Source organism: Quercus lobata, chromosome 3 (assembly GCF_001633185.2).
Source record: "Quercus lobata isolate SW786 chromosome 3, ValleyOak3.0 Primary Assembly, whole genome shotgun sequence".
NCBI classification, from domain to species: Eukaryota; Viridiplantae; Streptophyta; class Magnoliopsida; order Fagales; family Fagaceae; genus Quercus; species Quercus lobata.
Genome location: NC_044906.1, coordinates 10,840,733 through 10,865,028, shown reverse-complemented (window position 1 = coordinate 10,865,028; position 24,296 = coordinate 10,840,733). Strand labels below are relative to the sequence as shown.

The window sequence follows — 24,296 nt, the reverse complement described above, 5'->3', positions numbered from 1 at the left end:
ACACGGTAGATTTCTAAGAGATCTAACGGTTAAAAAAAAATCATTAAATGCTATTGTTTTCCACCTTACTACCTAATTAATACTAGTATTCTCTCTCTCTCTCTCTCTCTCTCTCTCTCTCTCCTTATTTATTGCTTTCCACTATTATCATTATCTAATTGGCAATCCTTAATTCATCTTACTGAAGTGTGCATATATGTACACACCTATTGACATCACTAATTAATCCCATAATGTTGATAATTTAGCTCTATCTTCTTATAAAGGTTCTCTTTCTTATACACATATATTATCCAATTAGTGACATTAACTTTGATCTTTGGCACCTAATGTAGATTTCTAAAACTTGTCTCTACAAATGTACTTTAATTAGTTGGATAACATATTTAAGCATATTCAAGCATAAGAATGGAAGAAATATGAGCAAATTGGAAACTAGAAAGACAGACAAAATAGTCACTCATAGTCTTGACACTCATATATATATATATATATATATAGTTCTTTTTATTTTTTTCTTCAAGCTATGTGACAATCCAAATATTAAAATTAGATAAAACTGATTTTGTAACTCACCTTTCCTGTGAGTGTAATTCTTACACAACTAGGGTTCTCAGGGTCTATCTTTCCACAAGTTTGAAGAGGATACTCGCTGATAGTGAACGAAGACCTCTCATCTTTCATTGCATCTTTGGCAGATGGATCAAAAGTTGTCAAGTAGAAATACGGGATGCCACTACCTTTGTGAGGTAGTTCATCACTAAATGAAACCACATTCCTTCATTGTATTTGAACAATAATGTAAAATTAATATTCATCTCAAAGAGAACCGAGATCATTTTCATTCATTTGGAACAACTAACATATTTCAGGCAATATTATATTATGCAAGTCCAAAGAAGTTAATTTGATTTTTATAAGCTAGTAGATTGTTGAAAAAAGGAGAAAAAATTAAGTATCCTTAGTCTGGACAAAGTATATTGAATAATTATTTACAAACTATAAATAAGTTCCTTTATTTATTTATTTTAAGGAGCAAATTGAAAGTCATTTGACTCTTGTTATGGGTAGTTTTGTGAAATCAATGATTATGGGATTATTTTTAAATTTTTTTTGTTAGATTGTGTTGAAGAAAATATTATATAGTGGAAAGTAATAAATAAGGAGAGAGAGAAAGAGAGATAGAATGCTAGTATTAATTAGGTAATAAGATGGAAAATAATAGCATTTAATGATGTTTTTTTAACCGTTAAATCTCTTAGAAATCTAAGGTGTAAAAAACGTATAAGTTTATAAGAGTTACACCAAGTGTAACTTGAACTCATCTCATATGATATATATATATATATATATATATATATAAAAGTAAGTGTATGGCCATGTTACGGAGGATATCCATTTAATTCCAAATTAATGAGTTAAGTTCTTTTGATTTCTATTTGATGTTTCTTAACCCAACACTTCTTATTCCTAATAAATGAATCTGTACCACACTAAACTAATTCTACCAAATCACCTTCCCTGGCTTTGCATTGATGATTTCAATGGGATTACAAGCCAGTCTGAGAAATCGGGTGGTTGCTTATGGCCAACACGCCAAATGGATCGTTTTCACACTGCCATTCACCATTATAGTTTCCTTGACCTTGGATATGTTGGCTCTCCATTCACATGATCCCAAAACCACCCTGCTGAAGGTCGTATTCATATCAGGCTGGACTGAGCCCTGGCCAACATGACTTGGAAGGCGCTTTTCCCCAATGCCATTGTCCATCATGTTTCAATGTCATCTTCGGACCACTCCATGCTCACCATCAGAATACAGCCCTCCAGACCTAGACAACCACGATCCTGACCTCTCTTCCGTTTTGAAGCCATGTGGCTTCAAGATCCATGGTGTGCTGATATCGTCCAAGAAGCATGACACGAAGGTGTCTACAAGCCAGATGGTGATCCAATCACCAACTATCATGCTAGCTGTCGTGACCAACTTACTGCTTGGAATAAACATGATTTTGGTCACATAGGGAATACGATTTAAGTAGTTGGTTTCCCCATAGGTTTGAGTCCGAGGACCATGCAATACCTTAATTCTGTCCAAAACTTGATTTTTAAGTAATTGGTTTCCCCAGAGATTTAAGTCTGAGGACAATGCAATACCTTGGTTTTGTCCAAAACTTGATTTTTAAGTAGTTGGTTTCTCCACATGTTTGAGTCCGAGGACCATGCAATACCTTGGTTCTGTCCAAAACTTGATTTTTAAGTAGTTGGTTTCCCTACATGTTTGAGTCTGAGGACTATGCAATACCTTGGTTCTGTCAAAAACTTGATTTTTAAGTAGTTGGGGGGAATTAACCCCTCGGCTATGGCGTGGGACCTTGATTTAGGGGGATTAGCTCCTCGGCCAAGCCCCTAGAACCATCCGTGCTGCTGACGCTACGAAGCGCAGCCTCTCGTGAAGAAACGTAGCCGCTAGTGGAATTTTACACTAGAACACTACATCCGGCTGTTGGAAATGATGTGAGGGATTGTCTCAACCCACTACCTGTGCCAAGACACAAGCCCTTCCCACAGAAGGCACTAATTGTAAGGACACAATTTGTAATGACCCAAAATGATACTGGGTTCGCACGTAAAAAGGCCCAAAAAGTATCATTTGTAGAGCGTGGGTTTGAAAGGCTAAGCCTTGGTCACCGGACGGTGGTTTGTCGTGGTATTCATATAGAGTTAAATCGTGTTCGCTTGAGGAGTCTTACTCCTGGAGGTGGGCTGGGAGGCTCTGGTTCTTGGCCATTTTTCCCAGCCCCACTTTCCAGACTGCTTGCTTCCCTTTTTATATTAGCCTGTATGCCTTCTCCTACGTCCACGTGTAGGTTCGACTTTCTAGGACTGATACTTATCCTATCAGCCCATACCTAAAGTGGTCGGGGGTGGTTGTAAAAGCTGAAGAGCATGGCTTTGTCAGGTGCAGAGTGCTCAATGGCAGTAATAGCAGCTTTCCTTTTGTCCTTGGTCGTTGTACTATCCAGTGTCCCTTTCCCTATCAACATAGATATTTTAGGTTTTTCCCAAAACTGTTCCGGTACCGCTCTTGCCCTTTCTTTCAAGGGGACCTCAGATATGCCGAGGACAGAATTGTCCTCGGTTATGTCTCAGGACTACTTGGACTTTTATTACACGTCCTCGGCTATACACGTTCTCGGTTATACCCCTCCTCGGCTCAGGCCTTGGGCCCCAATGTAAAAACAGGCCAGAGCCACAGCTTCTTGGGCCCCACAATAATCATTTATGATCTATCTCGATTTGATGATACGAAATTCAGTCAGAAGGCTTTGGAGGACGCACCATAGGATGAATAGGTATGGTGAAAGCCTGTCTTCTTGCCAAATCTCGCAGGATGGAGTGAAAGGTGGTAGCTGTGTTCCATTCCAAAAATCAAAAAATGATACTGAAAAGATCTTGTTTATGGTGATTTTTATTAACTAAGTGACAGTGAAAAAGATTGCCTGGGTGATTTTTTTTTTTTGGGGGGGGGGGGTGTGGGAAGAATAGCTCCATCCACTATATTTTTTTGTTATCTTTTCATAGTTTCAAAGTATGAATTTTTGCTATAAACCCGAAATTTTAATACTTAGAAAGAAAAGAGAAAAGAAATGTCAAAGAGGAAGCAAAGCTATAAATTTTCAGGTACATTTATACCCTAAACACTTTTAGATTGAATTATTTTCTCATGTTATTTTGAGCAATCAAATTAGATGTCTAAATTTTTGTTTTTTTGATAAATCTCTTACTTTGATTGTTAGTAACTATGGTTGGGCTAATTTTGCTTCTTTGTTTTAATATATGAAATATATATATTGTAGTTAATTGAGATTGTGGAGAATCTTAAATGTGATTAAGTCCAAGGAATTCAAAACGAACTCGTATTGAGATAGACTTTGCATATCAAATTTTTTTTTTTTTTTTGATTACATTCCTAAAGAATAAAGATAGAGATCAAGTTTGAATAACATATCTACAATGTGGACCTTGTTGACTAGTTCACCATACTTTCCACAAAGAGAATTTGAAAAAAAATAAAGTGTTGATTTAATTCAACATGGTTCAATGAATATAAGGATCGAATTTTTTATTATTGTCTTTTAATGTTGTCCCCTCGAGCTGAAATTGTGACTCCATCACTAACTAAAAGCAAGATAAAATGAATGTGCTATTTTCTTAATTATGTTTACTTGATTTTTAGGAATTTAAGCAATTGATAATGTAATTTTGTTGGATCATAAACTCAAAAGCTCAACTTGAGCTAGAGTTTCTCATGAGCTCAAACAATTTTTAGGCTTGTGTTGAGCATGAGCCAAGCTAAAGCTTTTAACTTTTACTGACTAGTCAAGCTCAAAGATGCACTACTCAGCAAAACTCAACTCGTTTACAGTCCTACCTCAAACTCAGAGTGGCTTAGAAGAAGTCATTTGAAATTTGGAATCAAGATCTCAAAGATGATCAGGTATGTGAGATTTTATAATAACATTGGCAAGCTAATCTCTAGAGGAAATAGAATGCAATTGAATGGTGCCCTACTAAGATAATGACAAACAAGATGACAATCGATTTCAATATGCTGAATACATTCATGAAAGACTTAATTTATAAATTTTTTAAAATTAATTTTACAATTTCCATTAGTTAATTTAACAATGTTAAACTATAGGAGAGGTGAGTGTAAAGTAAGATAGATTTGTGTACAATATAAAAATCTAACAGGGAGGTCAATGTAAATTCAATAAACCTAAAGAAAGGGAAGTGCAATTTCCTGGAATATATGTTCCAAGTTTGATTTAAAATAAAAGCCTAACTAATAAACAATACATGAAGAAGACGTGTCCTAAACTCCTGTGGTATATTAATGATTTTAATAAAAAAACAAATAGTAAATTACAAAGTGTTATTTTTTCTTAGCCGCGATAAATTACAAAATTAGTTTCTATCATCAATATATATATAAAACCGAAACTTTTGAAACTTCCACAATTTTCCACATCAGCATAATATTAAAAAAAAAACTTAAATTAAAATTAAAGAAAAAAAAAAAACATAAGCGCATAAAAAACCTTTTCTAAAACCTAATAAACGCAAAACCAGCCCTCTGCCTAATTCTTCCTCCAGAACCAAACCCATGCTCTGCCGTTCGTCTCTCTTCTCTATGCTCTACCTTCTCCTTCCCCAAAACCCAACACTGAAAATCAATCCTGCCAAGAAGCCATCCCCACACTCTTAGGTCCAAGATAGAAAGAAGGCATCACTGAACAAACTACTATCCCAGCCGTGGCAGAGGGTATAGCTCCTGTGGTTCTTAATTTTGCATCATAATTGTAAGTCTACTTTTTCCTTTTGCTGATTGGTTTCTCACAATCCTAAAGAACCACAAACTAAGCAAAGAAACCACGAGTTGTGGAGTGTTGTTGTAGATTCAAGATTGGGCTTTTAGGGTTGTTTATGAGAAACCCAAATAGATTTTTTGAGGGGTTTTGTTTGATTTTTTGTTTGGTTGCAGACCTAAGCTTCTTCTCCAATGTCCTGCTTCAGAAACCTTGGCTTCGCCCTCTGCCAAATTTATTTGTTAGTGATGGTAAAGTTTGTATATTTAATTTCGATAGAGCCACGGAAGCTTCAGATTTACAATAAAAACTTAGGGCTTGCTACTAGCTACTACTGAACTTTATTTATTTATTTATTTTTACTGAGGACTAAATATATAGAGTTTAGAAGCTGTTTGCAAATCCCAACAACAGAAAAGTGCATGATTTGGAAGTGAAGGAAAAAGGTAGAGAGCTGGATTTTTTCATCTTTCATATCTATTTTTGAAACATATTTTGTGGGACTTCACCATGATCCAAGCTGGTATATTGATTATTGAATCTAATAAGTAGTGGATCATTTGTCATTGTTGTGTTGCCTTTGAAAAGTGGGAGGATTTGCTTTGGAGGAACATTGGTTTATGCGCTTTTTAGTTGCAGTTCAACTATTTGAAAAATTACTCTTCTAACTATGCATCTTTATTCAGTTGTATTTGTGTGTTTTGTGTATGTTTCTTTCATTTTTTTATTTATGCATCATGCATGGTTGTGTGCAATGTGAGATGGCCTAATTTTACTAAACAAATTGGTCTTCTATTTGGTTTAAGAACCCATGCTGAATCCAAATCTAGAAAACTGTTCTTGGTCATTTAAGAGCCATAGTTTTTTTTTCCCCCCCAAAACAAAGAGAGTTTGTTAGGTTATATGTTTCTTTGTTTATAAAATATTTTCCCCCATTCCCATTGGACAAGACTCTTTATAGAGTTTACTACCTTATTTCACAATGAAATCTTAATTCTTTTCAGGTCGAATTGTGATGAGTCTTTTTGGGAAGGCAGTTCTAAAAACCATAGCTATGATTGTGTATTATCTGTTTTGAAAACACTGGATTAGATGATAGATACAATACATCATCCTTTCAAACTTAATACATTATATGATTGTTGACTATTGCACTCTTCATTTTGGATTGCAAATGCCTAAAAGAGGTATTGTATCATGTTTGAAATTTCACCTTAGTATTAGAGGATGTAGCTAACCAGTGCCTATAATCTCTCTCTAATTTGTTTCATTTGTTTCTCTTTTATTTTCTCAGGCCTCAAACTCAGACCCTATCCTCTCTCTCTAATCTCAGCCAAATCCATCACCACTCTCAATTTGCTTCTGTCGTTGATGTTGCATAAGGTAATGTTTTGTATTCAATTCTTTATCATATAATATTTTCTCAAATTTAGTTAGTGTTTTGAGACTTAGACCAATTCTTTTCTTAGTGCTATTTGATTACAATTTAGATGTCATTGAGTCAAACTTAATTTGTGTTGATAAAATTGTTGATCGGATGCTCTATTCATTCTCTAACATAACAAAAGCTATAAACTATACTTATCAAAGTTGCGTCAATGAATTTATGGTTGCAGGGCTTCTTAGTTGGTGTTCTTTGAATTGTGGTTAGCCCATGATAGGAAACTTGATGGGATTTGGAATATGAATGATTAATTTTTGGGTTTGTGGTTTAGTTGTTGCTTTAGTTAAATTTATATCCCACAAAATTTTCCTGCCAAAATTTAATGCAAATTGGATTTTGGGTTTTGGGTTTTTATGTTGTCTTTTAATATTGTGAGTGATTCCAGGCATATACAACCTACACAAAAGATCAACCTCAGGCAGAGGTAAAAACGAAAAGCTATGTTGTTGGGGGCATAACCACATAAATAAATTACTGTATTTTTTATGTTTGTTTTCATATTTAGTGTCACAGTTATGTTTTTCTTTTTTCTTTTTCCTTTTTTTTTTTTTTTTTTTTTTTTTTAGAAAGAAGCTAAATAATATTATTAAAAAAGATCGGCTAAATCAGCCTAAAATACAGAAAAAAGTTGTGGTGGAACATCCTCCATCCACACTAAAAGTTTGGAATATTAATAGCGTGTCTAGCCAAACTATGAGTAACAGAATTCAGTTTTGCCATATGGTAGTTCTAGCAATAATAAGTTGTGCTATTATTTTCTATATATTGCTCTTTCTCTCCTCTTCAATTATTCATAGAATTTTGTTAGTTTGTGGCTGTGGGTTTCTTTGGCTGCATGGTTGGGCTTTGGTTTGCCATCGATAAATAGGGGTTTTCAGAAAATTTCTAATTGTGCTTATGGGGCTTTGTTTCTGTTGCTTTTTAGTATTGCTTTGTTTATGTTAATAACCATATTTACACTCAAAAGCTGTTGGGTTAGCAAGTGAAGGTTCCAGTATTAATTAGCTCCTTATTTTTGTTCTTTGTAGGTGCTTAATAGGATTTTGTAGAATTTTTGGTGTTTTGGTTGCTTTTAGTTCAAGTGAATTCCATGAGGTGAATTTCATGTAAGATGTAATTGATATTTTCAATAGAAATTGGATGTGCAGTTGACCTCAAGCACTCGCATAAGTTTTTCTTCTTTTTTTGTGAAAATTCATAGTTGCAAATATTTGAATAATAAATGTTATTAGCTTTGATTTGCCTAGAATCAAGAAGCATGAATAGGATGGAAATGCAAAGAAATTTCCATTACTTTATCTTATTTATTTGGTGCTAAATTAGAATTTGCTTCATGTTGGAAAATTTACAACCTGAAGAAGTTTTTCAATATCTTAATTGTACAAGAAAGGATTTGACCTTTGATCTGATGGAGTTCAAGAAAGATTGGATTTGTTTGGATACAACACTTGAGGAGGAAAAGGTTAGTAAAGCAATGTTAAAATTTTATATTCATCCCTTCTTTTTATTTTGCCATTATTGCTTGCTCAATCTCCCTCATTGATTAGTTCTAATATTCCTTTATCTTGCTCTAGGAAAAGAAAATAGTAAAGCTTTTGGGTTTTATGTGGATTCCTTAAAATTATGACTCTATGGCTTACTTTTTCTTGATGACTTCGATGTAACTAATGTTGAATATTGTAGTCCTTAATTTTTTTATGCACAAGTCATTAATCAAATTAAGTTATAAAGACATTTTGAAAATTCCTAATTAGTCAAAATACATTCTTTAGTCAAATTTTTTTGAATATACCTAATCTGTGCTGAATAAAAATTCAGATTATCTTGACTTCCTTGGCATTTGGATCTTTCTAATATTGACAATAATATTAACAATGCAGCTGATGCTTAGCCCAAAAGTCAACGGAATTATAGTTTTATTTACCATCAAGGTCTTCTCCGTAGATGAAAATGTAGTTTTATTTATATCGTTGATGGTTATGTAGTTTGTTTCTGGTGCTAAAAGTTCTTAATTCAATTCCATAATTTTGGGCATGGTTAGTTTTACTTTATGATTTTTAGTACTTGGGTTGAATGCCATATAATGTGCTTATTTGCGCATCACATAGATAATAAAGGAAAAGTAAATATTGAGGCTCTATCACGTGATTGTAGCATTTGCATGCATATTTCAAAGACGAATTTTTGTGTCTTAGACCCAAATTTGATGTCAGTAAGATCTTAGAAACACAAAATTAATTTGCATTCATAATTTGGAGATGGATTTTTGTGTCTTAGATCCTTACTTAATATTTCTAAGATTTTAAAAGCATATCATTTAGTTTGAATTTCTATATATGTATTTGTGTGTATGTGTGTGTCAGTTACAGTACTATAGATAAAGTGTGTGTAGGAATTTCCATTTTGGGTGAAGGATCAATTAGAGCATTTAATTTCGATGATGAGCAATCAAAGGAGAAACTGAATGCTTCAAATGGAAGCACCAAAACCCTGGGGAGAACGTAGAGAAATTACCTCAATGAGTTGCAATGTACTACACACGAGGATTAAGATGTGAGAAAATTTCAAGTTATCTACTCAGTAAATGATTCAAATATGTGATTATCTTTGGAAGATGAAAATGTATTAATTATTTGATTCAAATTGTTTGATTTGTATTAATTTACAAGATAAAAATGTACTACTATCATCTTATGTTCAAAATGTAATACCAGCTTTCTAATTATTTGTTCATGAATAATCTATAAACATAGATTTATAGATGTTCTAACTTTGTATTAATTAGCTCAAACCACATTACATGCCCGTGTGTTTCAGACATGTAATGATTCTTAGTGGCAATTTTATGGATGCTAAAAACATGTTCTATAAGCTTGAATTTACATGTTTCTTAGCAAAAACTACTCAAAGAAGAGATAAATCCTAAACCCGTGCATCGCACGGGTTAGCGACTAGTTATCATTATATCTCAATAAAAAAAGCTGATATGTCAAATAGAGTAATAAAATATCATTTTTCATGCCACATGTATTACTAGGTCGGTTAAAAAAAACCCCAAATTAAAACTCAAACACGTGATCACCAAAATCCCTTAAACCCCTAACTCACCTCCATCTCCTCTCCTTCTCTCTCTCTTGTTAGTCACCACCAACCAAATAGTGCAGGGAAGATCTTCCTCCTGACAAGCCGAACTGTCTATCTCCAGTGACATTCTATCAAAAACTCTCCAGATTTTACTTTCTTTCTTTTTGATGTTTTTATGGTTTTTTGAAGCATGAGTTCTCTTATTTTACGATTAAGGGGATCATAGATTGTGACCAGAGGAGGAACATGGCTTGAAAAAAGAGGGGAACAAAGCTTTTTTTGAAGCGTGGTATGCAGGTGAATGCAGATTTTTTATGGACAACGAAGAAAATATTTGTAATTCATAAATATCACTGCTCATTGGCTTCTAACAAACTCACCACTTCTTCATTAGTTCATTATCATCATCACCTCCTTCTTCTTTCTCTAGTGCTCGTCCAAATGCAGGTGATTGGAGAATAGGGCTTGAAACTATGCTGATTCTGAGGAAAGCAAGGAGTTGAAGAGTCCGCTTAAATTGGGGATTTTGATGTCTTGGTGTTGTTGTTTTAAGTTTCTATTTAAATCCTAAGAAATTATTAACTTAAATCTGACCTATAATTTTTTTTTTTTAAATAGCTTATATGGCGTAATGCCATGTTAGTTTGTAAGCGTTTAAATTTGTAGTAATTAATTATATATACTAATTAAAATATATGTTCCATTTGATACATCAACTTTTTTTCATCTAAAAGATAATGGTAAGGACTAAACTAACATGACACCGAAAAAGTTAAGCACTAAATTGACACAATTAAAATGTTAAAAATCAAATTTAGATATGGAGTAAAGGATGAGAAACAACTTTGTAATTTACCAAAAAAATAAACCTTAATTAATACTTAGTGCTTTGATCCTAGAACTCTTTGCTAGAGCTGATTTCCCCTCGTACCAATTAGAAAGTCTCCATATATATAAGTCATTCAACTGCTCCTCTCCTTTTGTAGGACTGTATTTTTATTTATTTAACAAAAAAAAAAAATTAAAAAAACCTACTAATACAAATGCTCAATTCCCACCGTTGTTTGGATAGCAAAGCAAGGTACATAAATAATGGTTGTCAAACTCATACATTGTTCTGGGCTATGGAAGAAATGCAAATAAAAATCATAATGAATAGATAAGCTCACACCTAAAGGAATCCAGTTGAAGATAAGAGTTAAACAAGAAAAATAAAATCTTCTGAAAAGCAAAATCTGATTAATTCAAAACAGCAAGGTTTTCAGATCCGGACCGTTCATTGAACCGTAAAAAGGAGAGGTTTAAGGTTTTTGAGGTCGAACTGAGATCAAACCAAGGTCAAACCGTGATGATATCATAACTAATTTAATAATTATTTTAAATATATATAAAAATATTAAATTAGTAAAAAATAGAAAAATTAACTAAAATAGTCTAATTAAAACTATAAATCTATATTTTAATTATGTCTAATATATCCATCTATAGGCCAAATATGAAATATCTATCCAATAATAATAATAATAATAATAATAATAATTTTTTTATAAAAAGAAAATTAAAAGCATCAGATTGTCTTTCCAAGTTCCACTTTCCAACGCTCATGTGACCAACTGTCTAGCTCACATTCACAAACCTAAAAAAGCACTAGAAACAAAAGTGAATGAAATTAAAGGAAGAGATAAAAAAGCAATACAAACAAAAGCAAATGAAGAAAGAATTGTGATATTATATTCACAATATTTTCTACAATATTTTTACAAAAATCACATCAAAATCTTATGTGGAAAGTTGTTACTAGTTCTAATTTGAACTCATTACTGAAATTATTTTTTTACTCACTAATATTAGCTAATAACAATCCACTACTTAAAATTTATTGTGAAAATATTATAGTAGTATTTCTTAATTAGGATTTTTTATTTTTTATATTATTTCTCTTTCTTTCATTTCATTCTCCTCCACACATGTGTCCACTGTCCTGTGATCTCTATCCCCCTTCTTTTATTTTCTTTTTCTCCTCAAGAACCTTAGAACATTCCAGCAACCTCATTTTCTTCACATCACAGAGAGAGAGAGAGAGAGAGAGAGAGAGAGAGAGAGAGAGAGAGAGAGAGAGAGAGAGAGAGAGAGAGAGAGAGAGAGAGAGAGAGAGAGCTAGTCAGATCACTGAAAGGACAAAGTTGGTGGAGATCGGTGTTAACCATGTCCGTTGTTGCCCCACCGCCGTTCATCCTCCTCCCCACCACTAGACTAAGTCAAATCACTGAAAGGACAAAGCCGATGGAGATCGGCGTTCACCATGTCTATTGTTGCCCCACCATTGTTCGTCCTCCTCCTTACCACTAGACTGGGTCAGATTGGCTTGTTCTTTTTATTTTATTTATTTATTTATTTTCATATTTGCTTGTTCCGATTCAACTTTATTGTGAGAATTGGATTTTGTTTTGTGTTTTGTGTTTGGATTATGTGAGACGTTTTTTGAGAGTGAAGTAAAGAGACTGAAACACTGAAGAAAGAGATGTTTTTTGATCCCAACAGTTGTGTTTCTTTTTCTTTATCTTTTTTATTTATTTATTTATTTTTTTTTTTTTAGGTTCAGATTCAAAGGGAACCGTGAGAAGTGGTCTGATCACAATTCTCAAAACCGTGCAATTGAACTGCAGTTCGAACGGTTCCCTACTTTTTTGGCATAAACCGGTTCTTAAGTTTAAAAGAACCATGATTGTGAGAGGTTCATGATTTTCCCAGTCAGACTGTACGGTCTGGTCTGGATTTCAAAACGTTGCAAAACAACACATGCACACTAATCTCATATCTTACATGAGCCTACTATCACTTATATATAGGACTAACTTGGAGCAACCCTCTAATCAAGCATGAGTAACGATAACAACTTACATTTTCAAGACATAAACGCTTAATTGAAATCAAAGAATTGATCAAATATTCAAAAAATACAACTAGCATGACCAACAGGACAAGGGAAATGGAAATGATACTTTGGAAACCAAATAGACATATTAGCAGAATACAAAACTATTTTATTTATACCAAAAAAAAAAAAAAAACTTTATCTCTCTGTTTCACCTTTAATTAGCATAAAAGTTACCAAAAATTATATTTTTAATTTCATATTTAACAAATAAGCTACTAGACAACTACGTGATACTAAACTAACACAGAGTTTTCCATTGATATATGACTCTCGCTAATTATTTTGGGATATATAATTCCAAAATTATTTGAAAATTACCTAAAATACTGATAGCTAGAAGTTATATATGTTATAGACTCACCAATTTGATGTTCAAATTTTGCGGACTTAATTATTTGATGATGTGACACCACCCCAGTGCCCAGTGTCAATATTGTTGTGCACGTCAAAAATAAAGACGTGCATTAAGGTTGCCGATTGAAGTTCGCTTTCGATACAAGATGGAATGTTTACGACATCTCGATTAGCACTTCATATATGCTGTGTCTACAAAGCGTAATATATTTGCAGTCCAATTTGTATTCAACTACGCAGCAAAGAGTGCTAAACATAAATATAATTAGGAGTTTAGGACATCATCATGGCGTTTTCATTTTGTTACACCATGTTGATGCGCTTGCTTCACATACTCCCTTTGTTTTATCTTATACATTCCTCTCCTTCCGTGCATCCACTATGCCATGATGATGATATGTCAGCCTTGTTGCAATTCAAGCAAAGCTTTACCATAGAAGAGTCTGCTTCCCGTTTTCCTATTGCATGTAATAGGGTCAGATCTTGGAGAAAATAGTACTGATTGTTGCTCATGGGATGGTGTTGACTGCGATGGAGACACAGGCCTTGTGATTGGCCTTGACCTCAATAACAGTTGTCTCTATGGTTCAATCAACTCTAACAGCAATCTTTTTCATCTTGTTCACTTACAAAAGCTTAACCTTGCTGACAATTACTTCAACTACTCTCAAATCCCATCCCAGGTAGGCAATCTTTCAGACTGACACATCTCAATCTAGCTCATTCTATGTTTTCTGGTCAAATCCCAATAGAATTTTCAAGGTTGTCCCAATTGTCATCTCTGGGTCTGGGTTGGAACCATGATTCAAAGCAAAGCCTATTACAATTGGGAAGGTTGAGCCTAACGAGCCTAGTTGGAAATCTAGCCCTTCTAGAAGTTCTTGATCTGAGTAGAGTGAACATATCCTCCACCGTACCTAATATCTTCATCTGTGATATCTGAACATCCCCTGATTCCCAATCAACTAATAAACATGTCTAATTTAAGGACCCTCTATCTCCTTGACTGTGGAATGTATGGGGAATTTCCAATAAACATTTTTATGCTACCAAATTTATTCTTGACGTAAATCACAACAAAGATCTCAATGGTTTTTGGCCTGACTTTCAATATTGGAGCAGCCCAATGGAGCAAATGAGCCTCGCACGCATCAATTTCTCTAGTGAGTTGCCCGCTTCAATGGGAAACCTCAGCTCCTTCATTGCTCAGGAAATGCCAAGTTGCAGCTTGTCAGGGTCTATTCCATCTTCAATGGGTAACCTCACAAATCTCATTTACCTTGACCTTTCAAATAACATTTTAGTGGGTTACATTCCATCTTCAATTGGAAATAGTTAGGTTCTAAAGATTTAGATTTAAATATTTAGAATCACATTTGTATTATGTTGGTAAACTGAGAACAAAACATGTCTAGACTAGGTTTTTAGGTAATGCTTAAAAGTGGTTGTTTCAAGGTTCAAGTCCAGCTGATTGCAGAAAAAGGGGGTGTGGTTCTGCCTTGCTCAACCGATTTAGAATTAGGCTTGGCCGATCGAAAATCGCAAGTCCAGTTATTTCTGCAGAAATTTAAACAAGTTCAAGCTTGTGAAAACATTTAGGGTTTCATCTAAACTTCTCCACATATAAAAGGAAAACTCTAGCCATGTTTCGGAGACTTTAGAGAAGACTTGTGTGTTACTCTTTGTAAGATCTGAGATGTTTTGAACATTCTAACTACACAAGAATCTATCGAAACCAAAACTACATTCAAGTATTGGTAGAACATAGTTGCTGCATTAAGATCATTTCTGGAGGTGATCTAAAACCTTTGAGAGGGATCTCAAAGTTACAAGCAAGGCGGCTTGTGTTGGTATAAATCCAAGAAGAGAAGGAGGCCATGGATTCGGAACTTGCACGTGGTCGTGTCAGTAAGTTATTACATGAGGTAGCAATAGATTTAGGGTTAAATTTGATTGTAAAAAACTTCGATTCTCTTATTGTGGATTTACTTTATTTTGAAGATAGCTAGGTCAAATCATTCTTAGGTTTTTATCTTGAAACAGTTAGTTTCATTGATTTTCTTGGGTCATCATATTGTGGTGTAATTTACTTTTCTGCATCTTTGTATGATATGATTTGTTTGTGTTTAAACTAGATTTGAAAATTAATCTAAGTAATCACTTGGTTAATAAATTAGGTTAAACAATCTGTTTAAGAGGTCTAAACAAACAAACAGAAATCTTATCGAACTTGGTCATCTAGGCCTCCATAATAATCAATTGACTGGTCTAATCCCTTCTAGGCTTGCAAACCTCACACTATTAATTATCCTTGACATAAGTTACAATCAATTGATTGGTCCAATTCCTTTAGGGTTTAGGAAACACAATTAAATGACTTAGGTCTTGTAGGCAATAAGTTTCAAGGCAAGTTTCCAATCTTTATCTTCAACCTAATGAATCTTAACTTTCTTGACATTTTTTATAATTAACTTAATGGTATTGAATGGATTTGCAACATGACTTTTCTTCATATCCTTGATGTGTCAAATAACAACTTTAACGGTTCACTTCCTCAATACTTGCACAATCCTTGATGTATTACTATTACGATTATTCAATGAAATTAACAAATAAAGGCCTAGATATAGTATACAACAAGGTCCTAGATATAGTATGTCAAGCAATAGGTTTGTTGGAGAGATTCCAGAATCTATAGGTGATTTAAAGTACCTTAATATGCTCAATTTTTCCAATAACATTCTCACTGGACACATCCCTTTATCTTTAGAGAATCTTACACAATTAGAATCATTAGATCTTTCTCAAAATAGGCTCTCAGGAAAGATTCCACCACATCTATCAGAACTTACTTTTCTCTAATGGTTCAATATTTCTCATAACTGTCTAACTGGCTCTATACCAGAAAGGAAGCAATTCAACACATTTGAAACCAGTTCTTTTGAGGGAAACTTAGGCTTGTGTGGAAAACCATTACCAAAGAAATGTTGGGATTTTGATTCTTCACTTGCAGTTTTTGAACTCACTCTGGACTCACCTGCGTTTCTCTTTGAATTTGGTTGGAAAATACTTTTGGTTGGGTATGGATTTGAATTCACTGTTGAAGTAATAATTGGCAACATTGCCACAACAAGAAAAGATGATTGGTTGATGAAAGCCTTTGAAATAACGCAAGGCACAACTAGTACAATGGAACTTGAGAAGGGAACATATAGAAACTGAGAAGCACCTTCACTTTTTTCTTTTTCTTCTGTTTTAATTTGTTCGTATTCACATTGTTCTTTATGTATTTTGGGTTGGGAAGTATTAGTATTAAACTATATCTACTGAATGCATTTACTATATAATTAACTTTATGTTATATAAATTATGATTGTGCCAACTGCCAAATGCATTCGTTAACTATATTCACATTACTAATCTAATTCTACCAAAATAAGTTTATTTAGGGGCTCTTTGGATTGAGGGAGGAGGTAAGGAGAGTAGAGTAGAGTTGGTTGAAAATAGACTAATTTTAAGCCAATTTTACCCTACTCTACTCCCCTCTTTTTCCCTCAATCCAAACCGAATATTAATCTTTTGTTGCTCCACTTGTTCAACTTCTGCTAGAATAGTCACAGTAGCTTTTTCATTAAATTAATAAACATTGGAAGATAGTGGGATGTAAAAGAGACTTTGTCTGATCCACAATTTGACTAAAAGGATTGTATGAAGAAAGAGTGGCATATATGTTAATGTCGGTTTACTGAGAGCGAGTCGGTCCATTATCTCCTATAATATTAATTGTTTAAAGTATCTGGTTGCGTTCTTTAACTTCTACTAAGACTTAGGGCTGGGCTGTGTTTCTTTCACGCAACGTATTTTAATAAGCTTTAAAAATAAAAAATAAAAAAAGTTGGTAAAACCCTGTGCAAAAGAATTTTCACCCTGAGACTTATATTGGAATGGAAGACTAGTGGAAATTTATTCACAAGAGCGAATCCTAAGAAATTTTAAATTAAAAAAAAAAAAAAAAAAAAAAAAAAAAAAAAAAAAGGGCATAGGGATAAGAAGTTAAGAGCGGTTAAAGCTTGAATTGAAATCACCATGAAAAAAGGAATCATAAATATATATTTAAAGACCAAATTCAATTTTAAATTGTATTTTAATTAGAGTTTAATTTTGCCCCATGAGTCCATCTAATTTTTGGGAAAATTACATTTTACCACCTTAAATTATATGTCAAATTACACTTTATACCATAAACTACTTGAATACATGCCCTACACTATTTGAATGCATGCTTTATGCCCTAAATTATTTAAATGCATACTTTGCACCCTAAACTATAACAATTGTTATACTTTGCACCTCAATATTAGTTTTACTGTTAAGTTAGGTAGAAATTAATAGCACATGAATATGATTTTTGCTTAGGTGGCACATTGATTATAGACCTAAACACCCTTTCCACTTATAACTAAATTAAATCAGATTTGCAGCGGCCTTTATCATCCCTGTTCTTCCTCTATATATTCTCCTCTACTATGAAAAATTTTTGGTTCATTCTCTCTGTGTTGGACCTAATCTGCCGAAGGTTTTTAATTTTTTTTATCCTTGTTATACTGCTGGAATATTGATCCAACCAACAAAGAACCATCATTCAATCATTTTTTGTGCTATTTCAATGAAATAGTTGTTAAATTGGCCTCCATGAGAAGAGTACAAAATTTGAGATTGTTTTATGAAATAACGATTTTTCTTTAGAACATGGTCGCTTCGATGAGTTGCTAAAATGGCCTCCATTAAAATTGATTCAGACATACGCTATTTTAAATTATGAGTTTTAGGACCAACAAAAAAATAAATAAATATAGGAATTGAAGAGTCGATATTCATTGAACGCATACAGCGCCGTGATCACTATGTCGTTTGTGTCGTATAAGGGCCCACCTTGCTGTATTGTCCTGCGCCGTCTGCAAGGCTGTGTCTTCCGCGTTGTTCTTCACCACGCACCACAGCTCCTTACCCACAATGCCGGTTTGGGCCCTGGAAACTGATGTGCCGGCAAGAAGTGGGAGTGTGAGTACCAAGAAGAGAAATATCTTAGAGGAAGAAGAAGAAGAAACCAAGAAATATTTTTTCCATTTTGCTTTTTTGAGTGACCTAAGAGAGAAAAATAGGGAAGGGAAATGTTTTTAATTGTTTGTGAAAATGGTGTTTTGGCATTTAATAAGTGTGTCACCTAAGCAAAAATCGTGTGCAAGTTACGTCTTATTAATTTCTGTCTAACTTAACAGTAAAACTAACATTGACATACAAAGTATAACAATAGTTATAGTTTAGAATGCAAAGTGTACATTCGAATAGTTTATGATATAAAGTGTAATCTAGTATATAGTTTAACATAGTAAAGTATAATTTTTTCTAATTTTTTTAAAATTTTTTATACCAAGTGAATTAATTCAATCTAACAACGTCGTATCAAACACCTATCATATATCTAACTTTATAGGTAAAATTAAAAAGAAGAAAAAGTTAACTATATTCACATTACAAAAAAAATAAAATAAAAATCCTAATAAAAGAATCCGTACCTCACTACGTTAACTATATTCACATTACTAAACTAATAATTCTACCAAAACGAGTTTATTTAATCTTTTGTTGTTGCACTTGTTCAACTTTTGCTAGAATAGTCACTAAGGATTGCATGAAGAAAGAGTGGCATATATGTTAATGTCGGTTTACTGAGAACAAATCCGTCCATTATCTCCTATAATATTAATTGCTTAAAGTACCTTCTCTGCGACTGAGTTCATTAACTTTTACTAAGACTTATTAGGGCAGTGTTTCTTTCATGCAACGAATTTTAATAAGCTTAAATAAAAAAATGTGTGTAAAACCCTGTGCAAAAGAATTTTTGAAGAGGTAAATTAAAATTTAGGAAAATAAGGTAAGTTTTGTATTTTAATTTTGTACACAATTTTCTAAATGATTTTTATACCCTTAGTTATTTATTCGTTTGAAATAATATTAGGTAAAAATTATGGATAGTTTAGGGAATTCAGAAAACAAATAACTAACTTTCCATATCCTCTAATTAAACACAACTAAATCTAACCAAATCACAACACCTCCAAATTTCCACAATCGGAGACGACTTGACTTAGGATTTGGATTTGCAACGACATGAAGAGTCTATATTTCTATCCTTTCTAGGAAGCGTTCTTTCATATGGTCAAAAGTCAAAATGAGAAAACTATATTTTCACATTTCATCACAAAATGAAATCATGCATGAAGACGCGTCTGAAATTGCCTACACAAACTAGAATTCAATTTTATATTTGCATGTGCATATCAAAACTTCGACAATTGATCAGCATGGCACTAGAAGTTTAAAATATTGGAACTCTAACTACCATTGTATCTATCTTTATACTAATATATAAATGAAAATTTCGTTAACCAAAAAAAAACATAAATGCAACAGATATAAAATGTTCACCACTCTGAAAATACACCTAAAAGATACAAAGCAAGAAACTTGATAACTATTAATTGGAATTCACCCAAAGATAAGAGTTAAACAAACCAAAAAAAATATTTATTCTCAAAAACTAAAAAACAAATTAATTCAGAACGAAACTCACTAATCTTTTTTTTTTTTTTTTTTTTTTTTTTTGCTGAGAACACTCACTAATCTCATTTCATACGTGTGATAGAACTTGTATAAGAATAACTTGGAACAATCCTTCAAGTACGAGTAATGGCAACTTACATTTTTCTAAATATAAACATCTTTTTTTTTTGAGATGTGTGGGCTACCCATCCATTGAGGGTGGGGGTGCCCTTTAACCCAAGGGCAAGGGACATGCTGAATATTAACTCCATGTTAGACAAATCAAAAATATAAACATCTATTTAAAATTAAAGGTTCAAAACACAACTAACAATATGATCGACTAAGTCTAAGTTTGGTATGCTTATACTTAAATATTGATTGGTCATATTCATAGGGTTGAATATGACCAGTCAATAGTAGTTCATATTCTATGTATATTAGGCCCAATTTATCATTATTTTTTATCCTTCTATAATGGCCCAATCCATTACATATAAATCTAAATTATCTGATCATTATATTTTAAGAAGAAAAAAAACTTGGAACAAGTGTAAAAGGGTCAAAGAGTCAAAGCAAAAGAACCCACCTAAGACAGCCTCACAGCCCTCCAAACATGAGTAGTGCCAAATTTTATTTTCAAGGCAAAAATATTTAATAAGAATCAAAGATTTGATCAAATATTCAACACGCAACAAACAAGACTTAAGAATTGGATAGGATGTTTCGGAAACCAAAGAGACATAAATAAAGGCAAGAAAATTTAAAATGTGCTACTTTACAGATTGCATTTTTTGATGTGTTGGAAAATAGAGACACAAAACTATAATGAGTATATGTTTGGATAGCGGCTACGTCCAGCATTTTTTGTGAGTCCCGTGCACTATTTATGGGACCTGTAATTACTTATTTTCAAAAAAACAACTTTAAAATTGGGTCTTACGGTACTATTAACACATTTAAAAATTATTTTGTTACAGTATTTTCAGTTTTCAGTAATAAGTGATATCTAAGTAGACCCTAAGAATGCATCTTGAAGATATAAATACACACTTACTTTATAGTGGTGTTATGCTTTTTTTTTTTTTTTTTTTTTTGAAAAAGGACCCGACTTTTCATTCAATTTAAACTTAACAAATCTTGGTACAGAGCATCACTAGCTGGAGGAGGACACTCCTCTAACCAGATTGTTTCCTCAGATACATAACGGGCAAAGCGAGCTAAGGAATGTGCTGCGCCATTAGCACCCCGCTTAACACAACTGACAGAACTCCATCTTAGACCGTGTACAAGACATTGGATATCCTGGAAAACATGACCCAACCTAGCTTTGTCCATACTGTTGGAGCAAACCGCTTTCATAACATTCACATTATCTCCTTCAATCATCAATTCAGCAAAGCCAGCATCAATGGCAAACTCCACTGCTCTTCGACATGCAAGTGCTTCAGCTTCTTCACTATTCCAAACCAGAGGTCCTTTAACAGACAAGGCCGCCATGACTTCTCCCCGCTCATTCCGAACAATCGCACCAAATCCTGAACAACCCAATTCCGTGAAGATGGCAGCATCAAAGTTCAGTTTATAGCGATCGATAGGAAGGGGCTGCCACTGAGTCACACTCTGCTGTCTACTCGGTATTGAGAGCTGGTCTTGTGCTTGATGGTACTCAAGTAGGTAAACCTCTGCTCGTTTACACAGCTGTCCAGGATCTTTAATCTTCCCCCCATGTATTACAGCGTTTCTCTGATTCCAAATAACCCATGACAGAGTCAAAAATAATTCAAACTCCTCTCTAGACAAACGGTTGAGTAACTCCCCAAAAAGTTGTAACACATCATCGTAACCATGGGTACATTTCTGCAGTCTCACCAAACTACCAGATCAAACATCCTGGGCCACCGGACATTCCCATAAAGCATGAATTCCAGTCTTCGGAGCTGTCTTGCATACTTCATAGTGCTCATCTTCCAATATTTTCCTTCGAGCCAAGTTTGCCCTTGTGGGAAAAATATCTTGACAAGCCCTCCACCCATAGACTTTTAATTTATTCGGAACCTTCAACTTCCACAGCTTCTCCCACACATCACGGCCACTACACCCTGAAGAACATTCAGCCCAATTATCAGACCTTAAAATTTGTCTAGCCAAATAATACCCTGACCTTACCGAGTACCGACCATCCTTGGTGTGAAGCCAAAGTAGTGAATCCGAAACAGTTCGATGGCTCAGTGGAATCCGGCATATCGCTTCAGCGTCGTCCCTATGAAATTTTGACCAAACCAACTCCCTATCCCAACTCCTGGACGTCTGATCTATGAGGTCAGATACTCTCCATTCCCAATCCTGTTCTTCTGGAGGGTGAAGGACCTTATTGGTTGGATAGTTTATAATCCATCTGTCCTCCATGACTCTAATTGAGGACCCATCCCCGACTCTCCAACAGCACCCTTGTTTTAAAATAGGCATGGCTGCCATTAAGCTCTTCCAGACAAAAGAGCTATTTGGTGAATCACTAGCCTCCAAAAAATTACACCGTGGGAAGTATCGATATTTGAAGCATTGATATAATAGAGAGTCATGGCTTTGCATCAATCTCCACCCTTGCTTAGCCAACAAAGCCAAATTGAAGGCCCTTAGATCCCGAAAGCCCATCCCACCATCCTTCTTGGCCTGAGATAGCACTCCCCAACTCTTCCAATGTATCTTCCTTTCGTTCTCCACTTGCCCCCACCAAAACCTTGCACACATCGCACTGAGTTCATTACATAGCTTTACCGGTAACTGGAATACCCCCATTGTGTAGGTCGGGATGGATTGAGCCACCGCCTTGATTAACACTTCTTTAACCGCTCTAGAGAGTAATTTTCCTTTCCAACCTTGTAGTTTTTTCCAGACTCTATCCTTTATAAATGCAAAGGTCTGGTATTTTGCACGCCCTATAAAAGTAGGCAAGCCCAAGTAAGATTCAAAGTACTCCACCTCCTTCACTCCTAAGGTCGCCTTTGTCCACTCCTTTTGTGTTTCAGGTGTATTACTACTAAACAAAACCGATGATTTCTCCAAATTAATGCATTGCCCCGATGCACTTGCATATGTTTGTAGGATCCCATTAACCTCATTAACTTCCTTTTGGGTAGCCTGGCAGAAGAGCAAAGAGTCGTCAGCAAAAAGTAGATGGGAGATTCTTGGTGCTCGCTTGCAAATAGAAACCCCATGTAGGCGCCCCTCAACCTCTGCTTGAAACAGCAAAGAAGAAAAACCTTCTGCACATAGGAGAAACAAATAAGGCGAAAGGGGATCCCCTTGACAGAGCCCTCTAGATGGAGTAATATGCCCAAAAGGTTTGCTATTAATAAGGACAGAAAAAGTAGGAGTACTCACACATGTCATCACCCAATTTATCCAATTATCCGGGAAGCCCAATTTTACCATGATACCCTTCAAGAATGCCCATTCCACTCGATCATAAGCTTTGCTTCTGTCTAATTTCAGAGCAAGCAAACCTGTTTTTCCTTTCCTCCTCCCACGCATGGAATGTAAGGTTTCACATGCCACCAACACATTGTCAGTAATAAGACGACCCGGAACAAAAGCACTTTGAGTGGAAGAAATAATATGTGGAAGAACTTGCTTTAATCTGTTAGCCAACACCTTCGATATGATTTTATAAATCACATTGCATAAGCTAATAGGTCGAAAATCCGACATTTTTTTAGGGGCCATTACCTTGGGAATCAACACGATATTGGTATGATTTATTTCAGGCTCCAAAACACTAGAATTAAAAAAATCCAACACAGCAGAGATTACATTATCACCAACAATGTGCAAAATTTTTGATAGAAAAGGGCATTCATACCATCGGGTCCAGGAGCTTTTGTGGGTCCCATTTGAAACAAAGCTTCCTTTATCTCATCTGCAGTGAATTCATTGGACAAAGTTTGCCGCATATCATCAGTAACCTTGTGAGAGACTGCATTTAGACATTCTCCAATTTGGTCACACACCCCTGCACTAAACAAATCCCCAAAGTAGTTGGTCGCCACATCAGCAATATCCTCCTGTTCCTCCACCCAATTATTTTCTAAGTCTCTAATTCCTTGTATAAAATTCCTCCGCCTCCGCTGTGAAGCTTTAAAATGAAAAAACTTTGAATTCTTGTCACCATGCTTCAACCAAGGAATTCAAGATCGTTGATGCCAGTAAATCTCCTGCTGTCTTAAGAGATTATCCAGGCACTTGCTCACTTCTAGGAATTCTGCTCTGTTCTCCACGGTACAATCAGCAGAGTTTAGTTCCTCAACCCGCTTCTGAAGTCTCTTAATTTCCTCTGAATCAGGATGCGTTTTCGATGCTCCCCAAGTTCGCAACTCAGCCCCACATGTCTCAATCTTCTTCTTTGTAATTGCAAGTGCGGAACCTCCATTAGAACTTTTCTCCCAGGCGTCCTTAACAACTTCTTCACAGTCATTCCAAAGAAGCCAAGATTCCTCGA

The 24,296-nt window shown here is 34.5% G+C and overlaps 3 protein-coding genes across 11 annotated transcripts; 1 reads left to right on the top strand and 2 right to left on the bottom strand.

Annotated features, from left to right (window-relative positions):
• Window positions 1-396: 396 nt before the first annotated feature.
• LOC115980315 (protein CREG2-like) lies at window positions 397-1,777 on the bottom strand. The gene is made up of 3 exons (XM_031102578.1): window positions 1,596-1,777; window positions 577-778; window positions 397-435 (listed from the first exon to the last, which is right to left on the bottom strand). The coding sequence occupies exons 1-3, from the start codon at window positions 1,775-1,777 to the stop codon at window positions 397-399; spliced, it is 423 nt and encodes a 140-aa protein (XP_030958438.1).
• Window positions 1,778-5,132: 3,355 nt separating this feature from the next.
• LOC115979682 lies at window positions 5,133-9,767 on the top strand. 9 transcript variants are annotated; one of them, XR_004089147.1, is made up of 5 exons: window positions 5,133-5,369; window positions 5,552-5,821; window positions 6,670-6,758; window positions 8,210-8,281; window positions 9,197-9,767. XR_004089147.1 is itself a non-coding variant. In XM_031101743.1 (4 exons), exons 1-4 carry the CDS (start codon window positions 5,494-5,496, stop codon window positions 9,281-9,283), a joined length of 366 nt encoding a protein of 121 aa, XP_030957603.1. In that variant the 5' UTR covers window positions 5,396-5,493; the 3' UTR covers window positions 9,284-9,767. The 9 variants fall into 9 exon arrangements, 1 of the variants encoding a protein (XP_030957603.1); XR_004089142.1 differs by lacking the exon at window positions 9,197-9,767 and having other exon boundaries at window positions 8,210-9,187; XR_004089143.1 differs by lacking the exon at window positions 9,197-9,767 and having other exon boundaries at window positions 8,206-9,187.
• An 11,150-nt stretch (window positions 9,768-20,917) lies between these two features.
• LOC115980314 lies at window positions 20,918-23,509 on the bottom strand. The gene is made up of 2 exons (XM_031102577.1): window positions 21,689-23,509; window positions 20,918-21,544 (listed from the first exon to the last, which is right to left on the bottom strand). Exons 1-2 carry the CDS (start codon window positions 23,507-23,509, stop codon window positions 20,918-20,920), a joined length of 2,448 nt encoding a protein of 815 aa, XP_030958437.1.
• Between the last annotated feature and the right edge of the window lie 787 nt (window positions 23,510-24,296).

Bases quoted from the DNA above. Each gene is read 5' to 3' on its own strand.
- LOC115979682 (XM_031101743.1), top strand. From the start codon at position 5,494: ATGAGAAACCCAAATAGATTTTTTGAGGGGTTTTGTTTGATTTTTTGT. The intron at 5,627-6,669 runs GTAAAGTTTGTA...TTATTTTCTCAG, and splicing joins AAATTTATTTGTTAGTGATG to GCCTCAAACTCAGACCCTAT. The intron at 6,759-8,209 runs GTAATGTTTTGT...TGTACAAGAAAG, and splicing joins TGTCGTTGATGTTGCATAAG to GATTTGACCTTTGATCTGAT.
- LOC115980315 (XM_031102578.1), bottom strand. From the start codon at position 1,777: ATGATGGACAATGGCATTGGGGAAAAGCGCCTTCCAAGTCATGTTGGC. The intron at 779-1,595 runs GTGTTGGCCATA...AATACAATGAAG, and splicing joins GTGAAAACGATCCATTTGGC to GAATGTGGTTTCATTTAGTG. The intron at 436-576 runs GTGAGTTACAAA...CTGTCTTTCTAG, and splicing joins GAATTACACTCACAGGAAAG to TTTCCAATTTGCTCATATTT.
- LOC115980314 (XM_031102577.1), bottom strand. From the start codon at position 23,509: ATGTCGGATTTTCGACCTATTAGCTTATGCAATGTGATTTATAAAATC. The intron at 21,545-21,688 runs GTTTGATCTGGT...ATTTGGAATCAG, and splicing joins AATGTCCGGTGGCCCAGGAT to AGAAACGCTGTAATACATGG.